Here is a 25938-nt window from a genome sequence, read left to right on the forward strand (position 1 = left end):
GAGCCCAACAGGGACATGCCCTGACGGAGAGTTATAGAGGGGAGAGATTGTACTCTTAACGCTAAACTCATTATCTTTTGTATCTTGTTCTCTGGGAGCCGGCATTCCATTTTCCTGGAGTCTAGAGTGAGACCTAGGTACTCCTGAACCTGAGAAGGCACCAGTCTGGATTTCTCTAGGTTTATTAGCCAGCCCAGGTCTTTTAGAGAGTGAATCACTAAATCTAGCTGATTCATACAATGTTGCGGGGAGGAGCCTATCACCAGAAAATCGTCCAGATATGGTACGATCAGGGTGTTTTCTTCCCTGAGGTGAGCCATTACCTCCGCGACCAGTTTTGTAAAGACCCTCGGGGCTATTGCTAGGCCAAATGGTAGGGCTGTGAACTGGAAGTGACTTAGGACTCCCTTGATGTGGATTGCCATTCTCAGGAATCTTTGGTGATCCTTGTGTATTGGGACGTGATAATACGCGTCCTTCAGGTCCAGGACCACCATGAAGCATTGAGGAAACAGCATTTTGATTGATGACTTTATTGTTTCCATCTTGAACGCCTGAACCTCTAGGTAATTGTTTAGGTTCCTCAAATTGATAATAGTCCTGAAGGAACCGTCTGGTTTCTTCCTCAGGAATAGAGGGGAATAGTACCCTTGCCCTCTTTCTTGAGGGGGAACTTCCAGGAGTACTCCTTTTTTTACTAACCCCACAATCTCTTTCTCCAGTGTTAACTGTTCTTCTGCCGAGGATCTCATAGGTGTTATCTTGAAAGAGGGACGAGGGTACCTCTTGAATGTTAATCTTAGTCCTGATTTTATGATACTTAAGATCCATTGACTGGAGGTGATCTTTTCCCAGGCTGGGAGAAAGAGGGATAATCTCTCTCCCACCTGGGGCGAACCTTCATTGTGGAGGTTTCTTGTTGTCATTGAGGTTTTTGTTAAAGATGAACCCTTTATTCTTCGTCTTCTTATCTTCCCACTTCCCCTGGCCTCTCCCTGGGTTCTTACGGAAAAACCTCTTGTTCCGAAAGGGCTTTCTATAAGAAGGGAGACCCAGAGAGGGGAAGGACTTTTTCTTGTCTCCTGCTTTTTCCAGGATGTCATCTAGAGTTGACCCGAACAGAAACTCTCCCTCACAAGGGATGGTGCACAATTTCGTTTTTGTCTGCAGGTCGCCCGGCCAATTCTTAAGCCAGAGAGCACGTCTAGCCGCATTAGCAAACACTGCTGCTCTGGCGGATAGCCTGATGGAGTCGGCTGAGGCGTCGGCTAGAAAAGCCGCGGCCCCTCTCATTACGGGTAGTGTGTTTAGAATTGAGTCCCGGGAAGTTTTCCCCTTCAATTGACCTTCTAGTTGGTTTAGCCAGATCATCAGCGAGCGTGAAGTACATGCTGCTGCAACTGCTGGCTTCAGGCCTCCTCCCGCTGCCTCCCAAGAGCCCTTGAGAAATGCATCTGCCTTTTTGTCCATTGGGTCCTTCAGAACCCCCATGTCCTCAAACGGGAGGGCGAATTTCTTTGAGGCTTTAGCAATTGCCACGTCTAATTTGGGGGCCTTTTCCCAAAAGGAGCACGATTCCTCCTCAAAGGGGTACTTCCTTTTTGGCGTCAAGAGAGTCTTCCTCACGGGCTTCTTCCATTCCTTCTTAATTAAGGCCGCGATTGCTTCGTTAAGCGGGAAAGCTCTTCTCTTTTTTTGTTCTAGGCCCCCAAACATGATGTCTTGTACTGTTTTTTTAGGATGGGAGTCTACCAACCCCATGGTACTTCTCACCGCCTTTATGAGGCCATCAGTATCCTCTAGAGGGAAACAATTATGTCCCCCAGAGGAAGAAGTAGATGATGCAGATGAATCAGAGGAGGGTGAAGACATTGAACTCTCACTATCACTTTCGGATTTCGAGACCGGAGATGGGGACCTGTGTTTGGACTTCCTCCTTTTTTTCCCACTTTTTAGTGACCTAAAGGTGTCCTCCACTTGCTCCTTAATTAGGGTTTTAAGATCTGTTGCAAACCCTGGAAGGTTTTCAGATACAGTCTGCTGAATGCAGGTATTGCATAGTCTCTTATCCCATGTAGGTGGAAGATCCTCTCTACAGATGGCGCAACTTTTGTGCTTAGTTTTAGCTACGCTTTTCCTCCCCTAAAAGAGACAAATAACACTCTTACTGTCTCTGACATTCACGAAGATCCACTTACCACCTCCAGGACCCATAAATACCGGTTGGGGGTTTTCTGCCTCTGGCTTTCTCCCCGACGCCGTACTGGACTCCTTACTGTGTTGAGACCTTTGGCGTTCCTTGCTGGTGTCCTGGTGTCCCTTCTGCTGTCGCCTTTTTTGCTGCTGCTGCTGCTGTGGCGATGTTGCAGGTGGAGGTGATTCGGGCAAAGGTGATGCCGGATTACTCATACTGCTGCTGTTTGCAGATGCTGCCTCGAGCTTGGCTGAGCTAGCGCTTTTATCTCTTGAGGCTCCTGCTTTTTACTGCAGAGCCACTGGGAGGAAGTAGATTCTCCTATTTGAATCCTCCCGCTGTCCGCACCTGCGCAGAAGCGAGCGCTGAACGCCGGCGCCTGCGCAATAACTCCTACATGGTCCCTAACAGCCTCCTGCTAGCGCCTGCGCAAATCGTCCAAACTGACGGCCGGGCCACGCCGGCGCCTGCGCACAGCGCACCAGGCGCCCGGCCGGCAGATCCGCCGGAACCTGTGCTAAGCGTCCGGCCGGAAACATACCGGCCGCTGCATGCGCCCCAGCGCCCGGCCGGAACCCCGCCGGCGCCTGCGCAGAGCGTAACAGGCGCCCGGCCGGAAGTCCCGCCGGCGCCTGCGCAGAACGCACCCGGAAATACACCGGCGCCTGCATGGAACGCACAAGCACCCGGTCGGAAGCCTGCATATACCGGCGCACAAGCGCACCGCGAGACCACCTAGATCCCGGCGTGCTGGAGGCAGAAAGGCGCTGCTGACCGGCACCCCCAGTCCTATGCAGCCCTGTAGCGCTTTTTCTGCACGCCCGATGGCAGTGCAGCGTGCAGACTTATGCTAGTTTTTAGGGAGGGTTGCGCTGCACCTCCCACAACCACAGAGGGACCCCCCTGGATGTTGTCGCTGCTGCATCTTACCTGGGGAGGTGACCGCGAATTCCTTGTCACCTCCCCCGCACACCCTGTCGGCTCACAGCTCCCAGCGGTGGCGCTTCGGGTCACCACCCTAGCCGAGGCAGAGGGACCCCAGCTGCCTGAATCGGACTGGTTGGCCCCGGAATTCCAACGATGACTGGTAAGTCCGTAGGTCTCCCATCAAGGACAGGAAACCAACTGATGCAGGAGAGTGGTACCGCCTTTTTATCCGTAGGTTTCCTGTCCTTGGTGGGCGGATCCCCTCTCTCCGTGGTGCCGTCATGGGCGATCAGAGAAAACGCGTCAAAACCGCGGCAAAAACGCATGCAGTTTTCTTGTGGATTTCTTGCAGAAAATGTCCGGAATTCTCAGGAATTTTCTGCGAGAAATCCTGAACGTGTGCACATAGCCTAGAGTTACACCACTGAATATATAGGCGGTGTGTTGTAAGAGGTGAGAGTGGAAGTGAGCAGAGTCTCGGCGCCAATCACAGCTCGCAGATGTGAGCTGCCCCATAGAGTAACACTGGGTCGAGTGCTATGAGATGTCTTATCGCATAGCACTTGGCCGTATTGTACGGTCGTGTGCCTACGGCCTAAGATGTTAAATTACGGCTGGTGGCGGGGTTGGACCAGGAGGTAAGCAAGCACCAAATCAGGCAGTGATAATCTCCTGCTGATAAAACACTCATTGTATCGAAACAACAGCACAAAGCCTAATTAATGACACCCCTGAAATCAGTGTCTCAGTCCCTAACTTAGCTTCCCTTTAATTAATATCATTAAATGGAATATCTCAGCAGAACAAACCTGTTGACAGATTCCATTTAATGATCATTGTCATAGAAGTCGCAGCGGGCTCATGCAGAATACCAAAATCAGGAGCCAAGAGGTAAAAATATCTTTACCAAAAGCATAAAATATAAATATTACACCCTACGGTGCAAAGTTAACGTATATGTCACAAGTGGCTATAATACCCTGCCGTACACAATAGCTAAACATCCAGTTGTAGGTCTCGGTACTTTTAGGCTATGTTCACATGTTGTGTTTTTGCTGCGCTTTTTTTAGCTGCATTTTTTATGCGAATTAAAAGCGGAGTTTTACAGTACCAGCAAAAGCAATGAGATTTCAGAAATCTCATGCACACACATTGGTTTTTTCATGCCACTTCAGCATTTTTGCAGCGTTTTTTTTTAACTCATAAAACGCAATGGGTAAGTGTAAAAAAAAAAAGCAGCAAAAACTGTTGTCAGTTTTTTCTGTGATTTTAATTAAAACAAACAAACAAAAAAAAAACAACAGGTACAGCAGGATTGCCTGAGCAATTCACTGACCAACCAATGTGTGAAACTAAATATTGCCTGACCAATGTGTGAAATTGAACAGTACCTGACCAACTCAATAGCCCTGACCTGCCTGTAAAAGTAAACAATGTCCGCCCTACAAAATGCAGTGTCAATGTGTTAAGTAAACTATTCCTGACCAATTCACCGCCCTCTGCTGTTGTTACATTTGTAATTATTTATTTTTCATGAGCTTTTTTGTTCACAATAGTCACTATTTTTTTTTCAGACAAACATCTTTTTTCCACAAAATAATTTGATCAATTTGCCCTTTTTTAAAAAACAAAAACGATTTATGTGAAATGCTCATGGCTTGTCTGGCGGAAGGAAAAACTGAATTCTGGGATCCTGAAAAATGTGGCAAAATATGCAGCAAGAAAAGCAGCAAAGTATGAAGATAGCCTTAAATGGTAAAATGAACATTGTGAGGTGAGAATAGAAGAAAGCAGTAATGTACCAGTTTCTCGCTGAGCGGCTGGAGGACAGACACGTTGGTCTGCTGCTGAGTGCCGATCACCGTGTTCATGTACTGCACTTGGCTTATGAGGCTGTCTACATTGATGGAATAGAAGTTGGAGTTGGTTATGTGCAGGGTGCTCTGTAACAGAGAGGACACAAGCAGAGGTCAGTCAGTAAAATGCCTCGTACAGACAGCACCTATCCGCAGACTACAGCGCAGCTGTGCAATGGATGAGATTGCTTTTTCATGACACATCCTACTTTATGATAGTGGTAAAATTTAGATTGAAATGTTTTGCATTTACCGAACTATAAGACACAGTGGACCATAAGATGCACCTAGGAATTAGAGGAGGAAATTAGAAAAAAAAATTTGTAGCAAAAAATTTGGTCAATTTTGTACTAATATTCTCTATCCTGGCATGCACGACCCCCTCATCCCCATCCTGGCATGCACGGCCCCTTCATCCCCATCCTGGCATGCACGGCCCCTTCATCCCCATCCTGGTATGCACGGCCTCCTCATCCCCATCCTGGTATGCACGGCCCCCTCATCCCCATCCTGGTATGCACGGCCCCCTCATCCACATCCTGGTATGCACGGCCCCTTCATCCCCATCCTGGTATGCACGGCCCCTTCATCCCCATCCTGGCATGCACGGCCCCTTCATCCCCATCCTGGTATGCACGGCCCCTTCATCCCCATCCTGGTATGCACAGCCCCCTCATCCCCATCCTGGTATGCACGGCCCCCTCATCCCCATCCTGGCATGCACGACCCCCTCATCCCCATCCTGGTATGCACGGCTCCTTCATCCCCATCCTGGCATGCACGGCCCCCTCATCCCCATCCTGGTATGCACGGCCCCCTCATCCCCATCCTGGTATGCACGGCCCCCTCATCCCCATCCTGGTATGCACGGCCCCCTCATTCCTATCCTGGTATGCATGGACCCCCATCAGAAAAGCCTAAAAAAAAAAACCATTATAATAACCTTCCTGCGCTTCCTTGTGGCATGTTGTTCAGATGCCAGCAGCTTATTTATGCTTGGAAGCAGAGCATGGCAGTGATATAAAGTGCTGCCTATAAACAGAGGACAGCTGCCAGAATACTCATTGCTCTCCACGCCGGGGCTATGTGCGTGGACAGTAGTGAATATTGATTGCTCTTTAATAGTGGGCACAGTGTTAGCCACAGCTGCCGGCTTCCTGCTGCTGGCAGGCGTTCACGTGTGCCCGCTACTAAACTGAATGAATATTCACTGCATTCCACACCTATGGATGTGGCATGTAGTGAATATTCATTTCTCTTTAGCAGTGGGCATAGGCATTAGCTGCAGCCGCCGGCTCCTGTCTCCTATGACCCACTGCTCTGCCGCTCCCCCACAACAGCCAGAGCAGGTACATCCAGACTATAAGATGCACCCCCAATTTTCCTCCACATTTTTGTTGGAAAAAGTGCATCTTATAGTACGAAAAATACGGTATTTATAAAAATATCAATTTTTTTTTAAATTGCAATTTTCAAACTTTCAATGATTATCCCTTTAATCCAGATTGTCATACTAGACAAAAAACATTAATAAATAACATTTCCCTCATGTCTAATTTACATCAGCACCATTTGTAAAATGTTGCTTTATTTTATTAGCATTTTAGGAGGAGGTTTGAAAATGTCATTTTTCATTTTTTCAAGAAATTTACAAAACTTTTATTTTTAGGGACCAGTTCAGTTTTTGAAGTGACTTTGGGAGGTCATATATATTGGAAACCCCCAAAAGTGATACCATTTAAAAAACAGCGCCCCTCAGCATAATTAAAATTGCTTTCGTGTAGTTCATTAACCCTTCAGGTGCTTTTCAGGACTTAATACAAAGTGGCATGACAGGAATGAAAATGTTTGTTTTTACCACCTAAATTTTGGTAACTTTTCAACAGGCCGCTATAGCTGGCAGACTTTAAGGCCATTATTTGGCCGTTAAATGTCATGGCAAACATTAGGGCCACACGATCAATATCTCAGGGTGCCAATGAGTTTAAAGAGGGAACCCCAACACTTTTTTGACCATCTGAATGCTGTAGTCACTATCACAGCAGTATTTAAGGCCTTAAACGACCATAGTCAGTGCCAACACTGATTGTGGCTGATGCAGAAAGTTGTCACCTATAGCGTACAGCCGACAGCCACAGGATTGTCACCCATTGGGGATGCTAGTCTCTTATATAGCAGGTCAGTAAAAAGATGCACTGGTGGTCACTAAGGGGTTAATCTATAGATTACTTTTCTGGCAGTGGTGAATATCAGTATAAGAATAAGGGCAGAGACACACTGCCGTACTTCTCCTGTGTCAATCACATGGCACTGCACGGACTGGCCGGCACCACTCCTGACCCGAGCAAGTCAGCGTGATGGATTACTATGCAGCTGTCAGGCTCAGGTCCGGAGACCGATGGTCAGTACGAGGTTTACCGTGCGATTCTCGCAGGAGAAATACGGCAGTCTGTCTCTGCCCTCAGCAGCATGCTCTGCCTTTCTTGCGGATTACATCCGATACATATGCATAGTTGTTTGCTGGTTTTTTTTCTTTTCTTTTTTTTAGTTGCTGCTCTACAAATTCACACAGATCTCCCATACAGTGTACTTACCGTCATAGCAATGTTCACAATGTCATTTTCCTTATCAAACCACACTTGTACCATTCTGATGCCACCATCTTGGACAAGAACAGTGCGGGGAAACAGGAAAAACACCACCAAACCACAGATCAGGAGGCACAGCAGAATGGAGAGGACGACATAAAGTTTCCTGAGAAAATTGGAAAATAGATACGTAAAGTATATTTAGGAAGTTGTGCAACTTTCATCACAGAGTTAAAAAGGATCTGACATCAGACTCCGCTGAGCAATATGGTGGGGCATAACATGGGGTCCGGGAATGACAGCCGCTGGCTGCCTGTCGGTGAGCATGGCAGGGCATGTATCCAGCGCATTATCTGGGTAATCCAAGAAGCCACACAGGAAAATATTTATTTGTGATGACATGGCTAACCGCTAAGCGGACCTGAGCATCCAAACAGCAGCATAGTCCAAAGTAAGGTTCTCGTTAGAATATATTTAAGAAACTTCAGGGTTTTCAATCCTCAAGACGTCAGATTATTTGTTTCAGAGAAGTTGCAGATTTTCCCCATTGAGTCTAATTGGGAAATCAAAATCCTCAACAAACTCTGTGAGATCTGCAGAAAAAACGGAGAACTCCTTAAAAAACCCATCCACTGTTGTCAGCTCTCCTGGCAGAGTCCTCTGCTGGTCCCTCTGTAATCAGGGCCCCTGTGATGGGATCACATGCCACAGGAGGAGGCTGAGGGGTACACAGCGGGGTGCACAGCCCATCCTGGTGCAGGGCACACTGTCATAATGAGCAACGTAGAAGGGCAGCAGTAAAACTTAAAGGGGTATTACCTTTTGAGAGGTTTAGGGCGTATCTAAAGTACATGCCTTAAAGAGGTTGACCGGTCTAAAACTACAAGTCTGCAGTCTCTCTGTGACTGCAGACTTGTGAATCCTCACATCGCACGCACCAGCATGTGACCACAAGTATGCGCTATGCATATTCCCAGCCACATTCTGGCCAGATGGGCGAATCCTCGCTCAATGCCAGAGGATTAAGCGAGGCCAGAAAGTCTAGTCGGAATGTGGCTGGGAGTATGCACATCGCATACATGTGGTCACATGACCACTTCTCCCAGTAGCTGAGCATACTCCCAGCGTGCAGTGGGAGGATGCACAAGTGTGCAGTCACAAAGAGGGACTTTAGACAGAACAATATCTTTATAAGTCTAAGAGATACAGGTCTGTCCACCAGGACTCACACAATCAGTGTTCTAGACGAGGACACCCTGCACAAATGTAACTCTTTCCATTGAAGTCTATGTCTGTTGTAATAGCTGGCTGCACGCATGGGCTGGCACCACTAACTCACCTGTGCCTGTCTGCAGTGCTACTCCGGGGTAAAGGAAGCCTACTCTCAGACGTCCCTATATTCACACGTGAGCAGTCTTGGTCCGGACTCATTATGGGGAAGCTTGCTATGGCCATCCTTTATGTGTATTTCCCCATCTATTGTTGACTCTTTACTATTTTGGTATAGCTGCTGCATTTTCCCTAGTCCTTCTACGTTTCTGACCATTTCCTCACCCCTTACTTACCGCTCTCTCCTCCTTTGTCTAAATTATTATGTTTATATGGATGTTGTGTGATTTGTCTTTTATATTTGTACAATTAAATTCTTTTGTAGTTTTTATCCATGTTGTGGCTTGATGCTACTCCTTTTCTTCTTGTGGTCGAGACTTTTCGTTACAGCCTGGACATCCCCTTTAATCAACTAGGACGAGGTGAATAATTTGGCAACTACTCATCTCCATACAAGCTGAATACTGGAGCTGCTGGGACATAACTGGGAGTTGTCTTGGCTAATAGTATGCAGGGTGGAGGACATAATGGGTGCAAGCAGATGGAAGATCACCACCAGTATCCAGCAGTTAGGTATGACACAGAGGAACAAACCCTCAGCCCTAATTTATCTCATCAACCTGAACTTCTAACTTCGGATTTCTGGTGGAAACACGGTGTCCTCATAATTCCCACCTAGGACACAGCGCCAGCGCGCACATGCCCACATATACACTTACGTCCTCTGCGGCTGCAGCCTTTGGTCGCTGTATGGTATTAGTGCAACCAGCTCATTCACGTGCTCTAGAACAGATGAACAGAATTTATAGTTAAAAAAAAAAAAAAAGTATGAAGCAGAAAAGTAACAAAAAGAAAGAGATCTTATAAACCGCAAAAAATAAAAAAATACTACATTTCTAATTGGAGGTTTTTGCTAATATTATTATTACTACTACATATTGGGATAGGATCCTGGAGATGGGAATATCCCTTTAAGTATGATAAGAACTGATTCAAAAAAATCGATGGTTTACCATCAGGGGATCACGTGTTCAAGTCCTCTTGTGAAACACACAAAATAAAAATTATATATAAAAGTAAAGTTTTCGGGGAAAAAAAAAATTATAACAAAAGTAGGAAGAAAAATTACTTGGAGTAAAACTATTAAAATATAATGAATTCTTCATATTTGGCATCTGTAGAGTAACTTCAAGTAGAGTAAATTGATTTTAAACTTTGTGACATAACTAAAAGCCCCATTTTAGAATAATGTGTAACAGAGGTGGGCGTCACCTGTTGGAATACAGCCCGTGCCCTGGCATGATGGGCAGGTAATGCTGTCCCGTCCTGTAAACTCAACGTAGGGAAACTGCGCGATATCCTCCTCTCTGTCCTTCCCATCCAGCAAATCGTCATCATCCTCAACATGCGAGCGGCTAGCCTGCTTCGAGGAGGTCACATGGCTGGTATACGTAGACATAATAGACCCCATAATCTGTTGTTCAGCATCTGCGAAAAAAATACAGCGTTAATCGAAGCACTCGAAAAGGAACGGAATGGTCTAATAGTCTGGTAAAAGAAAGGACAAGCGAATATGTGGTATCAAGAGGTTAAATTGTAGCCTGAACACAAAGAATGAGATCAGGGCTATGTACAGTCAGCACATCCGAAACAATGAAACAACACATCGAGGGGCCGCAGCGAAGGGATAGGGACAAAAAAAATAACTGATCTGCTCACACCACCCATCGTCACGTAGGAGCGCAAAAGGAGATGTGGCAAAGGAACAGAAATGGAATTATACTAAAAAGTTATATTTTTACACCTTGGACAACTTTCTAACCCTTTACATGAAACAGAGCCATGGACAAAAAACTGTGGAGCTGGGGAACCATTATGACACTGGTCATACTGGTGTTATGACTGTAGTTATCAGAACAGGTAACGGGGAAGCCGACCGGTAGGAGGGCTCCAGTCTGGGAACCATGAGCTATTGACGCCGGTTTCTTTTCATTTGGGTTCAGATGGTCATATTTCATGGCCAATATACAGACCTTAATGTCACGATTGCCCGCGGACCTTCTGTCCCAAACTTACAGTCTCATAGGTCTGTAAATTCGCTCAGGTTGGGTAGTGCACTTGTTATATCGACCATGAAATACGACAATCTGAACTTAGCCCTTACACAAAAGCAATTGTATATTTTATTGTGAATTTTTTGCCAGCCTAACCATGAAAAAAACCCTTAACTTCTACGCTGGCCTAAATAAAATGCACTTTGGTTTGGTCAGTGGTGGTTTTTTTTTTTTTACCTTTGCAAATTCAACATTCCGTCACATTTAGCGATGCTGCAGCGATCTAGACAACGATCCCGATCGCTGCAGCGTCACTGTGTGGTCGCTGGAGAGCTGTCACACAGACAGCTCTCCAGCGACCAACTATGCGAAGTCCCCTGTTAACCAGGGTAAACATCGGGTTACTAAGCGCAGGGCCGCATTTAGTAACCCGATGTTTACCCTGGTTACCAGTGCTAATGTAAAAAACAAACAAACACTACATACTTACATTCCGGTGTCTGTCCCCCGGCGCTGTGCTTTCCTGCACTGACTGTGAGCGCCGGCTGGCCGTAAAGCACAGCGGTGACGTCACAGCTGTAATCTGCTTTATGGCTGGCTGGCGCTGACAGTGCAGGGAAGCAGAACGCCGAGGGACGCGACAGACACCGGAATGTAAGTATGTAGTGTTTGTTTTTTTTACATTTACACTGGTAACCAGGGTAAACATCGGGTTACTAAGCGCGGCCCTGCGCTTAGTAACCCGATGATTACCCTGGTTACCAGTGAAGACATCGCTGAATCGGCGTCACACACGCCGATTCAGCGATGCCTGCGGGAGATCCAGTGACGAAATAAAGTTCTGGAATTTTTGCTCCAACCAACGATGTCATAGCAGGATCCAGATCGCTGCTGCGTGTCAAACACAACGATATCGCTATCCAGGACGCTGCAACGTCACGGATCGCTAGCGATATCGTTGTGAAGTTGGTCAGTGTGAAGGTACCTTTAGGCTTGGTTTACATTGCGTTATGTGAACCCGTTAAACGGACTACGTTACACAGCGGCATAACGCGGTGTAACGTAGTCTGTTAACGCCGCCATTGCTTGTAATGGCGAACGCACCGCTAGCGCACGCCCACATTGCAGATCGGGCATCAGCGCTAGCGGGATCGGCAAACGTGATCCCTTTTGGGACATTGCATTAGCGCAGTCCGTAGCGCTATGCGCTAAACGGACTGCCCTAACACAATGTGAACCTAGCCTTATTCCTACATGGAGTAGTTCTTTTGTAGTTTGTTGGAGATTTCCTGGCTTGTAGAGTTGCTCTTGATGGATCTTTAAAGCGACCTCTCACCAGGTTTGTTGGATATAAGGTATGGCCATCGCCTTTCAGGCCTGATATACCGCATTCTATAATCTGCCCCCAACCCGACCTGAAAGAGAAGAAAAAGAGCTTTTATTATACTCACCTGCGGGTGGTCTGGTCCAAGAGGAGTCGCTGGTCCTGGTCTGATGCCTCCTATCTTCTTACGATTGCCTCCCTCCTTCTGGCTTCTTGTGGATGACGCTACGCTATGTCATCCAGTCTCCCCGGGATGGTGCTCCTTTGCAGGCGTACTTTACCTGCTCTGACAAGGGCAGACAAAAGTACTGAAGTGAGCATGCGCTGGAGCTCTTTGGTCTTTCCTGGCACCTGTGCACTGTAGTACTGTGCTCTGCCCTCAACAGTGCAGATAAGTACGCCTGCTAAGGAGCGTGATGACAGAGAGATTGTGTGGATGATGTAGGGACGTGCCGTCCACGCGAAGCAAAAAGGAGGACGGCATCGAAAGAAGAAGGGAGGAGCTGAACCAAGACCAGCAACACCACTCGGACCGGACAGCAGGCACGTATAATAAAAAGTATTTTTCTTCTTTTTCAGGTCGGGTTGGGGGCAGATATTCAGCATTATAGAATGGTGTATATCAGGCATGAAAGGTGATGGTATTATCTCATATCAGTCAAACCTGGTGACAGGTTCACTTTAAATAAAGAGATTACGGTCATAAGGGGCCAATAACAGGATTTTTGGTTGCTTACCATAAAATTTGTTTCTCGGAGCCTTCATTGGGGGACACAGGAACCATGGGTGTATGCTGCTGCCACTAGGAGGCTGACACTATGCAAATAAAAAAGTTAGCTCCTCCTCTGCAGTGTACACCCCACCGACAGGAAGTAGGATATTCAGTTAGTGAGAAAGCAGTAGGAGAAGCAACGTGTAAAAGAGAAAGAATAATATAATAATAATCTTTATTTATATAGCGCCAACAAATTCCGCAGCGCTCCACAGATTAACAGTTTCAAACACTCAAAGAGTGTTAAAGAACTCAAACGTTAACAGTATAACACAATAAACAGAGCTGTTCAACTTGGAAGGGTGCTGTGTTCCCCAATGAAGGCTCCGAGAAACAGATTTTACGGTAAGCAACCAAAAATCCTGTTTTCTCTATCGCCTCTCATTGGGGGACACAGTAACCATGGGATGTCCCAAAGCAGTCCCTGGGGTGGGAAAAACAGACTTCCATCAGGTCAGAGGACCCACCACTGCCGCCTGCAGGATCCTTCTGACCAGGCTGGCGCTTGGACCTCGTAAAATTTGGCGAACGTGTGGATGGAAAACCAGGTTGCCGCTTTGCAAAACAAAGCCCTGTGGCACAGGAAGCGCCGACTGCCCAGGTAGACTGAGCCTTTATCCCAGGAGGAGGCACTCTGCTCTTGACCCGGTAAGCCTCCAAAATTGCAGTTCTGATCCAGCGAGCAATAGTCGCCTTAAAATCCGGCAGGCCTCTACGCGTGACATCAGAAATGACGAAAAGAGAATCCGTCTTCTGGAAAGCGGCCGTTCTAACCAGGTAGATCCTCACTGCCCAGACGAGGTCCAGCTTGTTCAACGATCACTCCAGGGGATGAGTCGGAGCTGGACAAAAGGAAGGCAGAACAATGTCCTCGTTGAGGTGGAAACCACCATAGGAAGGAAGGCGGAGGTCTGAGGACCACCTTGTCCTGGTGGATAACCAAGAAAGGAGGTCAGCAAGAAAGTGCCGCCAACTCAGAAAACGCGGCGGATAGGAGTGATCGCCACAAGAAAAGGCCACCTTCCAAGATAGAACTGACAGAGGAACCTCCCTGAGGTGCAAAAGGGGAAAACCTTCAGAACATCCAGCACCAAATTTAAATCCCAAGAGTCCACAGGGGCCCTGTACGGAGGAAGAGCATGGGCCACTCCTTGAAGGAAGGTCTTAACCTGTGGCCGAGAAGATAATGTCTTCTGAAAAAGGATAGAGAGCGCAGAAACCTGGCCCTTTAGGGAACTAAGAGCAAGGCCCGAACCCAGTCCTGCCTGAAGGAAGGCCAAGATGGAAGGCACGGAAAAGTACACAGGTGAAACGTGGTTGGACTTATACCAACGGAAGTAAGCCTTCCAGGTACGATAGTAGATCCTGGAAGATGAAGGCTTCCGAGCCTGGATCATGGTGTGAATCACTCGATCTCGAGACAGCAGACCGGATCTGTCTGGAAGCCTCCAGGGAGCGTCCGCGAGAAGGTTGACGATCTCCGCGAACCAAGACCTCCTGGGCCAATCCGGAACGATAAGGATGACCGTTACCCCCTCCGCTTTGATCTTCAATAGTTTGGGAACCAGAGGAAGAGGGGGAACAGATAGGGAAGCACGAACTGAAACCAAAGAATGGTCAGAGCGTCGGCACCCACCGCGAGAGGATTGTGGGGTCTGGAGACGAAAACGAGGGACCTTCCTATACAGGTGGGACGCCATGAGGTGCACATCCGGCGTCCCCCATAGAAGGCAAATTTGCTGGTAGACTACCTAATGCAGGGACCATTTCCCTGCCGCAAGGCCCTCCCGGCTGAGGAAGTCGGCGGCCCAATTGTCTACACCGGGGATATGCACCGCGGATGTCGCTGGAAACCGTCACCTCACCCAAGGAGGATCTTGGAGACCTCGGAAAGCGCCAAGGAACTCCGAATCCCTCCTTGGTGTTTGACATATGTCACAGCCTTGGCATTCTCCGTCTGAATTCGGAATGGTAGACCCATGAGAAGTCTCTCCCAGTGAAGGAGGGACAGGTAAAAAGGCCCGTATTCCGTCGTCACAACCTGCCAGGAACGGAAGGGAGGACCGACCTAACAAGATGAGAGCAGACGTCAGACACCAATTGAGGGACCGTTTCACTCAGGGCGAAAGGCGGGATGAACGATCCAGAGAAAGGACAGACTTGTCCCACTGCCAAAGGATCGCTTGCTGAAGAGGTCGTGAGTGGAATTGAGCAAAGGGGAACACTTGTGATGTTGCCACCATTCTTCCTAGGGCCTTCATGGCCGTTCTGAAGGATGTAAGCTGGGTACCCTGAAACAAGCGAATTTTCCGGCGGAGCGAAGCTCTCTTCTCCTCGGAAAGAAAAAAAAAAATCCTGGTTCGACAGGTGTCGGACCGCATGCCTAGGAACATGAGGCGCTGAGTCGGAATAAGGCAAGACGACTTCTTGTTGACAAGCCGCCCGAAACGGGACAGGGTGTCGAGAACGATGGACAAGTTTTCCTGGACCTGAGAAAAGGATGGAGTCTTGAAGAGAATATCATCGAGGTACGGAACGAGTACCAGACCTCTGACCCACCAGATGGCCAGCGAGGCTGCCCTGATCTTTGTAAAGACCCTGGGAGCGGTTGCGAGACCGAAAGGCAGGGCGACAAACTGGGAATTCTCCTGATGTACTGCAAAGTGCAGGAATCTGTGATTTCCTGGAAATATAGGGACATGAAAATAGGCGTCCAGAATGTTTATGGAGTATAGAAATTCCTATGCCTCCATGGAAGTGATTACCGAACGAAGGGATACCATTTTGAAAGTCGGAGGCGAACCCTTTTATTCAGTAACTTGAGATCCGGAATTGGTCCGAGTAGAAGCCTGTGAATCCTTCTCTTTCTGGAACAGGAACTATTACCCCTGCGCCGAGGAGAGAGACGATGGCTGCAAGGAAACCCGGAACCAAAGTCGGGTCTTTTGGAGGGCGAGATTCGAAGAAAGCGATCCCAGGGCTAAGAAACTAAATCGATTTTGTATCCCGAGGATACCACTTCCCTGACCCATGCATCCTCCATCGCCGTAAGCCAAACGCCTTTGAAGAAAAGAAGACGACTGCCCAGCTAGGGAGATGCACCGGGATCCCAGTGAGAATCATGCCGAGGTACATCTTCCAGGTGTAGACCTGGTGGATCTTCCTTGGGAATAGCGGGAGAGCCAGGAAGAAGTGGGCCTAAAGGAAAACTTCTTCCTATCTTGGCGCGCTTGCAACCTCTGCTGCAGGAGGAAGAGGTCGGCGAGGTTTGGATTGGGGAAAAAATAAAAAACTTGTCCCCCCCGGTCGCATTCTTAATAATTTGGTCCGGTCTGGAACCAAAGGACGCGATCCCTGAAAGGGCAAGGTGGTAAGGGACTCCTTAGAAATATGTCTGCTTGCCAGGCCTTAAGCAAAACTGTCCGGCGGATGGCAACGACATTGCTGGATGCCTAAGCTGCACGAGACGCGGCATCCAGGGAGGCAGAGACCAAATACTCACTCACGTGAGAAATCTGGTTGGCAAGCACAGCTACCTGTTCTGGTTGGGCCAAGCCAGAATGCATTGACGGAGTTGCTTTGCCCATTTGGCCACAGACTTTGAAACCCATGAGGAGGCAAAAGCCGAGCAAAAAGTGGACTCAGCCGCTTCGAAGGCTGACTTCGCAAAGTCTAAAGTCTACCATTAGATTCCTTCAAAGATGCCGCACCAGGAAGAGGGCCGGACTATGTAGGTAGATAGTCTGGAGACTGGCGGGTCCACAGAGGGAGATGTCCAGTTGGCGGTGCACCGGGGGGAAAAGTTATAACACGCCGAGGCACTGTCCTCTTTGAAAGCATCTGGTCGGATTCTCTCTTTTTCTGGCCATCAGCTCCTCATATTCAGAATGAGGGGCGAAAACTTTGGAAGGTGGCTTGGACCGTCTAAACGAAACCGCCTGATCTGCGGGTTCCGTAACGGAGTCTTTGATGCCACAGGTCTGTTAACTGCAGCAATGAGGTTCTGAACCATATCCCTCATGCTAGCGATTTGGTTAGAATCCCGCTTCAAAACATCTTCCGAAGGCGCATCAGAGAATGCTTTGCCTGACTCGGGAGGAGGAAAACTGGAAAAAACTCAGACCGGCGTTCCCGTTTAGATCCTTTGCGGCCAATATTGGTAGGCTCGGACGGAGCTTCCTGTGACCCGATGGCCGCAGCGGAAGTCATCAGGGGCAACCTTTCAAGCACAGACACTAGGGTCTGAGACACTCGGTGAGATCACAGGGATTGGGACAGAGAGGAGACCCACCCTAGGATAGGGAACTCACTCCCTCGGACACCAGGGGTGTCCAGGGCGGTGGGCACCGTGGCGCTGTTGCAGTCCTGACAGAGGGAGGGAAGTCTGCTATGTAGGGCGAACGTACAAAGTGACGGACCAAGATAGCAGAAGAAGCAGGAGGACGGGAGCGTTCTCCCTTAGAATTAGACATGGTTCCAGGGTTAAGGGACGGAAGCAGAGGGGAGTGTCAGTCTGCTGTGCAGATATACTCACATCAGATGTCCTGTAGCTTCCAGGCTGTAGAGGAGCAAGTCCTGCAGACAGATGCACCGCTGGATGCGATGACCCATGGCGACGCCAGAGGAAACAGAAAAGGCGTGCTGCAGGGAAAAGGGCGGGAGGGCAAAAGGCCTGCTCATTAAAGCTGGAAGATGAGAGGGGCCGACAGCGCAAGCCTCGGGCAGAAAGATGGCGCCGGCTGTAGAGAGAGCAGTGGCTGGGAAGAAGTGGGCGGAGACAAGCGCGCACACCAGGGGAACCAATATGGCGCCAGATGCGGGCACTGCTATTGGGGCGGAGCTAGGCGCCGCTGCAGGAAGAAGGTACGGGCGGGAGAAAGCCTGCCCGAAGGAGAGCAAATGTGGGGCGGAGTTACTGCACCGGAGTAGGCCCGAGAAGCCGGGCCTAAATTAGGACTGGACTTCTGAGCACGCTTGTGTGCTAGGATCATGGTCCTGCTGTCGGATCTATGAGGATACGGGGTGGCAGTACACGCCGTACTCATAGTCCATAATGTGGGATTACAGGTGTGACTGTTCACCCTGTATCCCTCCAGAAAACCTGAAAGAAAACGACGCACATTGAGGTAGATAAGGGTCTAATGAAAGACCCGTGTCCACCTCCTACTGACACTAAGCTAAACTGAATATCCTACTTCTTGTCGGTGGGGTGTACACTGCAGAGGAGGAGCTAACTTTTTTATTTGCATAGTGTCAGCCTCTTAGTGGCAGCAGTATACACCCATGGTTCCTGTGTCCCCAATGAGAGGTGATAGAGAAAGGCTATTTCTTGTTTGAAAGAAGTAGGTGACTATAACGTCTCTTGGAATATCAGGAGAGATGTAATGAGGCTTTGCGATCCTATAGGCCTTGGCAACTATCTTATTGTTGGGCATGTTTTATATTAGTTGAGCTACTATTTTGATGATATACAGTACAGACCAAAAGTTTGGACACACCTTCTCATTTAAAGATTTTTCTGTATTTTCATGACTATGAAAATTGTACATTCACACTGAAGGCATCAAAACTATGAATCAACACATGTGGAATTATATACTTAACAAAAAAGTGTAAAACAACTGAAATTATGTCTTATATTCTAGGTTCTTCAAAGTAGCCAACTTTTGCTTAGATGTCCAGAAAGAAGAAAAAATGAATGGCACTGAGATTAAATGTAATGAGTTACTTACTGGTATGGAGGGGTCACTCTGAATCATTGGCACATTGTGGGAGTGGAGTCACTTGGTGGAGGGTGCTTGCCAGAAGTAAAACATGTAGATAAATCCAAAGGAAGATGAAAGCAGCAACACTTCCGTTATGTGACAACGAAACCTTAGTCCTTTATTTCCAATATAAATTCATGGACAAGGTAATAAGAGCAGGGACAGTGCAAGTAAAAGGATGACGGCCGTTTTGCGTTATACACACTTCCACGGGTCCTTTGGATTTACCTTTTGCTTAGATGACTGCTTTGCACACTCTTGGCATTCTCTTGATGAGCTTCAAGAGGTAGTCACCGGGAATAGTTTTCACTTCACAGGTGTGTCCTGTCAGGTTTAATAAGTGGGATTTCTTGCCTTATAAATGGGGTTGGGACCATCAGTTGTGTTGTGCAGAAGTCTGGTGGATACACAGCTGATAGTCCTACTGAATAGACTGTAAGAATTTGTATTATGGCAAGAAAAAAGCAGCTAAGTAAAGAAAAACGAGTGGCCATCATTACTTTAAAGGGCCACTGTCACCCCCCTCCAGCCGTTATAAACTAAAAGAGCCACCTTGTGCAGCAGTAATGCTGCAGTCTAACAAGGTGACTCTTTTAGTTTTTGTTACTGATATTCCCACAATAAAGGTATTAATAAATTTGCTCAAATACCTGTCTTTGTCCATGGAGGCGGGTCTGAAGCCTCCTCTTTGAAGCGCCCAACTGCCGTCAGTCATCTCTTCTGGGGCGATTGTCGACGCCCCCTCAGCACTGTTACTGTCCGAAATCCGGCACCTGCGCTCTGCTCTTCTGCCTGGAGCTGGCGCATAGAGCAGCGGCCATCCTAGCTCTGATGCCGGGTTCCGGTCTGCGCCTGTGCGGGCAGTGCGGCCACCCTGTTACTGAATCCCCGCCCCGCACTGTGTTATGCATTATGCACAGTGCGGGGATTCAGTAACAGGGTGGCAGCACAGGCGCATACCGGAACCCGGCATCAGAGCTAGGACGGCCGCTGCTCTATGCGCCTGCTCCAGGCAGAAGAGCAGAGCGCAGGCGCCAGATTTCGGACAATAACAGTGCTGAGGGGGCGGCGACAATCGCCCCAGAAGAGATGACTGACGGCAGTTGGGCGCTTCAAAGAGGAGGCTTCAGACCCGCCTCCATGGACAAAGACAGGTATTTGAGCAAATTTATAAATACCTTTATTGTGGGAATATCAGCAACAAAAACTAAAAGAGTCACCTTGTTAGACTGCAGCATTACTGCTGCACAAGGTGGCTCTTTTAGTTTATAACGGCTGGAGGGGGGTAACAGTGGCCCTTTAACCCCTTCCCGACCCATGACGCCACGTAGGCGTCATGAAAGTCGGTGCCATTCCGACCCATGACGCCTATGCGGCGTCATGGAAAGATCGCGTCCCTGCAGACCGGGTGAAAGGGTTAACTCCTATTTCACCCGATCTGCAGGGACAGGGGGAGTGGTAGTTTAGCCCAGGGGGGGTGGCTTCACCCCCTCGTGGCTACGATCGCTCTGATTGGCTGTTGAAAGTGAAACTGCCAATCAGAGCGATTTGTAATATTTCACCCATTATAACGGGTGAAATATTACAATCCAGCCATGGCCGATGCTGAAATATCATCGGCCATGGCTGGAAATACTAGTGTGCCCCCACCCCACCCCTCCGATCGCCCCCCCACCCCCCCGATCTGGCCGGTACACTGCTCCGGCTCCCCTCCGTCCAGTGCTCCGCTCCCCCCCGTGCTCGTGCCCGCTCCCCCCGTGCTCCAATCACCCCCCCGTGCTCCAATCACCCCCCCTGCACTCCGATCCACCCCCCCCCGTGCTCCGTTCCACCCCCCCGTGCTCCATTCCAGCCCCCCCGTGCTCCGTTCCACGCCCCCCGCGCTCCGTTCCACCCCTCCCGCGCTCCGATTCCCCCCCCCCGTGCTCCGATCCCCCCCCCCCCGTGGTCCCCCCCCACCCTATCATACTTACCGATCCAGCCGTGGTCCCGTCCGTCTTCTCCCGGGCGCCGCCATCTTCCAAAATGGCGGGCGCATGCGCAGTGCGCCCGCCGAATCTGCCGGCCGGCAGATTCGTTCCAAAGTGCATTTTGATCACTGAGATATAATCTATCTCAGTGATCAAAATAAAAAAAATAATAAATGACCCCCCCCCCCCTTTGTCACCCCCATAGGTAGGGACAATAAAAAAATAAAGAAAATTTTTTTTTTCCACTGTTAGAATAGGGTTAGGGTTAGGGTTAGGGGTAGGGTTAGGGTTAGGGGTAGGGTTAGGGTTAGGGGTAGGGTTAGGGGTAGGGTTAGGGGTAGGGTTAGGGGTAGGGGTAGGGGTAGGGCTAGGGGTAGGGCTAGGGGTAGGGGTAGGGTTAGGGTTAGGGCTAGGGTTAGGGCTAGGGTTAGGGTTAGGAATGTGCACACGTATTCTGGTCCTCTGCGGATTTTTCCGCTGCGGATTTGATAAATCCGCAGTGCTAAACCGCTGCGGATTTATGGCGGATTTACCGCGTTTTTTTCTGCGCATTTCACTGCGGTTTTACAATTGCGATTTTCTATTGGAGCAGTTGTAAAACCGCTGCGGAATCCGCACAAAGAAGTGACATGCTGCGGAATGTAAACCGCTGCGTTTCCGTGCAGTTTTTCCGCAGCATGTGTACAGCGATTTTTGTTTCCCATAGGTTTACATTGAACTGTACACTCATGGGAAACTGCTGCGGATCCGCAGCGTTTTCCGCAGCGTGTGCACATACCTTTAGAATTAGGCTATGTGCACACGGTGCGGATTTGGCTGCGGATTCGCAGCAGTGTTCCATCAGGTTTACAGTACCATGTAAACATATGAAAAACCAAATCCGCTGTGCCCATGGTGCAGAAAATACCACGCGGAAACGCTGCGTTGTATTTTCCGCAGCATGTCAATTCTTTGTGCGGATTCCGCAGCGTTTTACACCTGTTCCTCAATAGGAATCCGCAGGTGAAATCCGCACAAAAAACACTGGAAATCCGTGGAAAATCCGCAGGTAAAACGCAGTGCCTTTTACCCGCGGATTTTTCAAAAATGATGCTGAAAAATCTCACACGAATCCGCAACGTGGGCACATAGCCTTAGGGTTAGGGTTGGAATTAGGGTTGTGGTTAGGGTTAGGGGTGTGTTGGGGTTAGTGTTGTGGTTAGGGGTGTGTTGGGGTTAGGGTTGTGATTAGGATTATGGCTACAGTTGGGATTAGGGTTAGGGGTGTGTTGGGGTTAGTGTTGGAGGTAGAATTGAGGGGTTACCACTGTTTAGGCACATCAGGGGTCTCCAAACGCAACATGGCGCCACCATTGATTCCAGCCAATCTCGTATTCAAAAAGTCAAATGGTGCTCCCTCACTTCCGAGCCCTGACGTGTGCCCAAACAGTGGTTTACCCCCACATATGGGGTACCAGCATACTCAGGACAAACTGCGCAACAATTACTGGGGTCCAATTTCTCCTGTTACCCTTGTGAATCTAAAAAAATGCTTGCTAAAACATAATTTTTGAGGAAAGAAAAATGATTTTTTATTTTCACGGCTCTGCGTTGTAAACGTCTGTGAAGCACTTGGGGGTTCAAAGTGCTCACCACATATCTAGATAAGTTCCTTGGGGGGTCTAGTTTCTAAAATGGGGTCACTTGTGGGGGGTTTCTACTGTTTAGGCACACCAGGGGCTCTGCAAACGCAACGTGACACCCGCAGACCATTCCATCAAAGTCTGCATTTCAAAAGTCACTACTTCCCTTCTGAGCCCCGACGTGTGCCCAAACAGTGGTTTACCCCCACATATGGGGTATCAGCGTACTCAGGAGAAACTGGACAACAACTTTTGGGGTCCAATTTCTCCTGTAACCCTTGGGAAAATAAAAAATTCTGGGCTAAATAATTATTTTTGAGGAAAGAAAACGTATTTATTATTTTCACGGCTCTGCATTATAAACTTCTATGAAGCACTTGGGGGTTCAAAGTGCTCACCACACATCTAGATAAGTTCCTTTCAGGGTCTAGTTTCCAAAATGGGGTCACTTGTGGGGGGTTTCTACTGTTTAGGCACATCAGGGGCTCTGCAAACGCAACGTGACGCCCGCAGAGCATTCCATCAAAGTCTGCATTTCAAAACGTCACTACTTCAATTCCAAGCCCCGGCATGTGCCCAAACAGTAGTTTACCCCCACATATGGGGTATCACCGTACTCAGGAGAAACTGGACAACAAATATTGGGGTCAAATTTCTCCTGTTACCCTTGGGAAAATTAAAAAATTCTGGGCTAAATAATTATTTTTGAGGAAAGAAAACGTATTTATTATTTTCACGGCTCTGCATTATAAACTTCTATGAAGCACTTGGGGGTTCAAAGTGCTCACCACACATCTAGATAAGTTCCTTTGGGGGTCTAGTTTCCAAAATGGGGTCACTTGTGGGGGGTTTCTACTGTTAAGCCACATCAGGGGCTCTGCAAACGCAACGTGACGCCCACAGAGCATTCCATCAAAGTCTGCATTTCAAAACGTCACTACTTCACTTCCGAGTCCCGGCATGTGCCCAAACAGTGATTTACCCCCACATATGGGGTATCAGCGTACTCAGGAGAAACTGGACAACAACTTTTGGGGTCAAATTTCTCCTGTTACCCTTGGGAAAATAAAAAATTGCAGGCTAAAAGATCATTTTTGAGAAAATAATTTTTTTTTTTATTTTCATGGCTCTGCGTTATAAACTTCTGTGAAGCACTTGGGGGTTCAAAGTCCTCACCACACATCTAGATTAGTTCCTTTGGGGGTCTAGTTTCTAAAATGGTGTCATTTCTGGGGGATCTCCAATGTTTAGGCACACAGGGGCTCTCCAAACGTGACATGGTGTCCGCTAATGATTGGAGCTAATTTTCCATTTAAAAAGCCAAATGGCGTGCCATCCCTTCCGAGCCCTGCCGTGCGCCCAAACAGTGGTTTACCCCCACATATGGGGTATCAGCGTACTCAGGACAAACTGGACAACAATATTTGGGGTCCAATTTCTCCTATTATCCTTGGCAAAATAGGAAATTCCAGGCTAAAAAATCATTTTTGAGGAAAGAAAAATTATTTTTTATTTTCATGGCTCTGCGTTATAAACTTCTGTGAAGCACCTGGGGGTTTAAAGTGCTCAATATGCATCTAGATAAGTTCCTTGGGGGGTCTAGTTTCCAAAATGGGGTCACTTGTGGGGGAGCTCCAATGTTTAGGCACACAGGGGCTCTCCAAACGCGACATGGTGTCCGCTAACAATTGGAGCTAATTTTCCATTCAAAAAGTCAAATGGCACGCCTTCTCTTCCGAGCCCTGCCGAGTGCCCAAACAGTGGTTTACCCCCACATATGAGGTATCGGCGTACTCGGGAGAAATTGCCCAACAAATTTTATGATCCATTTTATCCTACTGCCCATGTGAAAATGAGAAAATTGAGGCGAAAAGAATTTTTTTGTGAAAAAAAATTACTTTCTCATTTTTACAGATCAATTTGTGAAGCACCTGAGGGTTTAAAGTGCTCACTAGGCATCTAAATTAGTTCCTTGGGGGGTCTAGTTTCCAAAATGGGGTCACTTGTGGGGGAGCGCCAATGTTTAGGCACACAGGAGCTATCCAAACGCGACATGGTGTCCGCTAACGATGGAAATAATTTTTCATTCAAAAAGTCAAATGGCGCTCCTTCCCTTCCGAGCCTTACCATGTGCCCAAACAGTGGTTTACCTCCACATGTGAGGTATTGGTGTACTCAGGAGAAATTGCCCAACACATTTTAGGATCCATTTTATCCTATTGCCCATGTGAAAATTAAAAAATTGAGGCTAAAAGAATTTTTTTGTGAAAAAAAAGTACTTTTTCATTTTTACGGATCAATTTGTGAAGCACCTGGGGGTTCAAAGTGCTCACTATGCATCTAGATAAGTTCCTTGGGGCGTCTAGTTTCCAAAATGGGGTCACTTGTGGGGGAGCTCCAATTTTTAGGCACACGGGGGCTCTCCAAACGTGACATGGTGTCCGCTAAAGAGTGGAGCCAATTTTTGATTCAAAAAGTCAAATGGCGCTCCTTCCCTTCCAAGCCCTGCCGTGCGCCAAAACAGTGGTTTACCCCCACATATGAGGTATCAGCGTACTCAGGACAAATTGGACAACAACGTTCGTGGTTCAGTTTCTCCTTTTACCATTGGGAAAATAAAAAAATTGTTGCTAAAAGATAATTTTTGTGACTAAAAAGTTAAATGTTCATTTTTTCCTTCCATGTTGCTTCTGCTGCTGTGAAGCACCTGAAGGGTTAATAAACTTCTTGAATGTGGTTTTGAGTACCTTGAGGGGTGCAGTTTTTAGAATGGTGTCACTTTTGGGTATTTTCAGCCATATAGACCCCTCAAACTGACTTCAAATGTGAGGTGGTCCCTAAAAAAAATGGTTTTGTAAATTTCGTTGTAAAAATGACAAATCGCTGGTCGAATTTTAACCCTTATAACTTCCTAACAAAAAAAAATTTTGTTTCCAAAATTGTGCTGATGTAAAGTAAACATGTGGGAAATGTTATTTATTAACTATTTTGTGTCACATATCTCTCTGGTTTAACAGAATAAAAATTCAAAATGTGAAAATTGCGAAATTTTCAAAATTTTCGCCAAATTTCCGTGTTTATCACAAATAAATGCAGAATTTATTGACCTAAATTTACCACTAACATGAAGCCCAATATGTCACGAAAAAACAATCTCAGAACCGCTAGGATCCGTTGAAGCGTTCCTGAGTTATTACCTCATAAAGGGACACTGGTCAGAATTGCAAAAAACGGCAAGGTCTTTAAGGTCAAAATAGGCTGGGTCTTGAAGGGGTTAAGAAATGAAGGTCAGTCAGTCCGAAAAATTGGGCAAACTTTGAAAGTGTCCCCAAGTGCAGTGACAAAAACCATCAAGCGCTGCAAAGAAACTGGCTCACATGAGGACCGCCCCAGGATTGAAGACCAAGAGTCACCTCTGCTTCTGAGGATAAGTTTATCCGAGTCACCAGCCTCAGAAATCGCAAGTTAACAGCAGCTCAGATATAGAGACCAGGTCAATGCCACACAGAGTTCTAGCAGCATACACATCTCTACAAC

The 25938-nt window shown here is 47.7% G+C and overlaps 2 protein-coding genes across 3 annotated transcripts in view; both read right to left on the bottom strand.

Moving 5' to 3' along the window:
* TMEM106C (transmembrane protein 106C) overlaps positions 1-25938 on the bottom strand; it is a 45786-nt gene that overhangs the window by 12336 nt on the left and 7512 nt on the right. For both annotated transcript variants that reach the window (XM_069758677.1, XM_069758676.1), the window contains 4 exons: positions 10167-10382; positions 9614-9677; positions 7572-7731; positions 4924-5064 (listed from right to left, as the gene is read on the bottom strand). In XM_069758677.1, the coding sequence (XP_069614778.1) occupies positions 4924-5064; positions 7572-7731; positions 9614-9677; positions 10167-10365 (564 nt within the window). In that variant the 5' untranslated portion in view covers positions 10366-10382. The remainder of the gene's footprint in view (positions 1-4923; positions 5065-7571; positions 7732-9613; positions 9678-10166; positions 10383-25938) is intronic.
* LOC138671494 (lamina-associated polypeptide 2, isoforms alpha/zeta-like) lies at positions 901-3397 on the bottom strand. The gene is made up of 2 exons (XM_069759669.1): positions 2221-3397; positions 901-2142 (listed from the first exon to the last, which is right to left on the bottom strand). Exons 1-2 carry the CDS (start codon positions 2407-2409, stop codon positions 901-903), a joined length of 1431 nt encoding a protein of 476 aa, XP_069615770.1. The 5' UTR covers positions 2410-3397.

The sequence above is a fragment of the Ranitomeya imitator genome, chromosome 3 (assembly GCF_032444005.1).
Source record: "Ranitomeya imitator isolate aRanImi1 chromosome 3, aRanImi1.pri, whole genome shotgun sequence".
NCBI lineage: Eukaryota > Metazoa > Chordata > Amphibia > Anura > Dendrobatidae > Ranitomeya > Ranitomeya imitator.

What these genes read in the sequence shown, in the direction of transcription:
- LOC138671494 (XM_069759669.1), bottom strand. Translation starts at nt 2,409, where the DNA reads ATGAGTAATCCGGCATCACCTTTGCCCGAATCACCTCCACCTGCAACA. An exon ending in AGGCAGAAAACCCCCAACCG is followed by an intron (nt 2,143 to 2,220) that starts GTATTTATGGGT and finishes TGTCTCTTTTAG; the next exon opens with GGGAGGAAAAGCGTAGCTAA.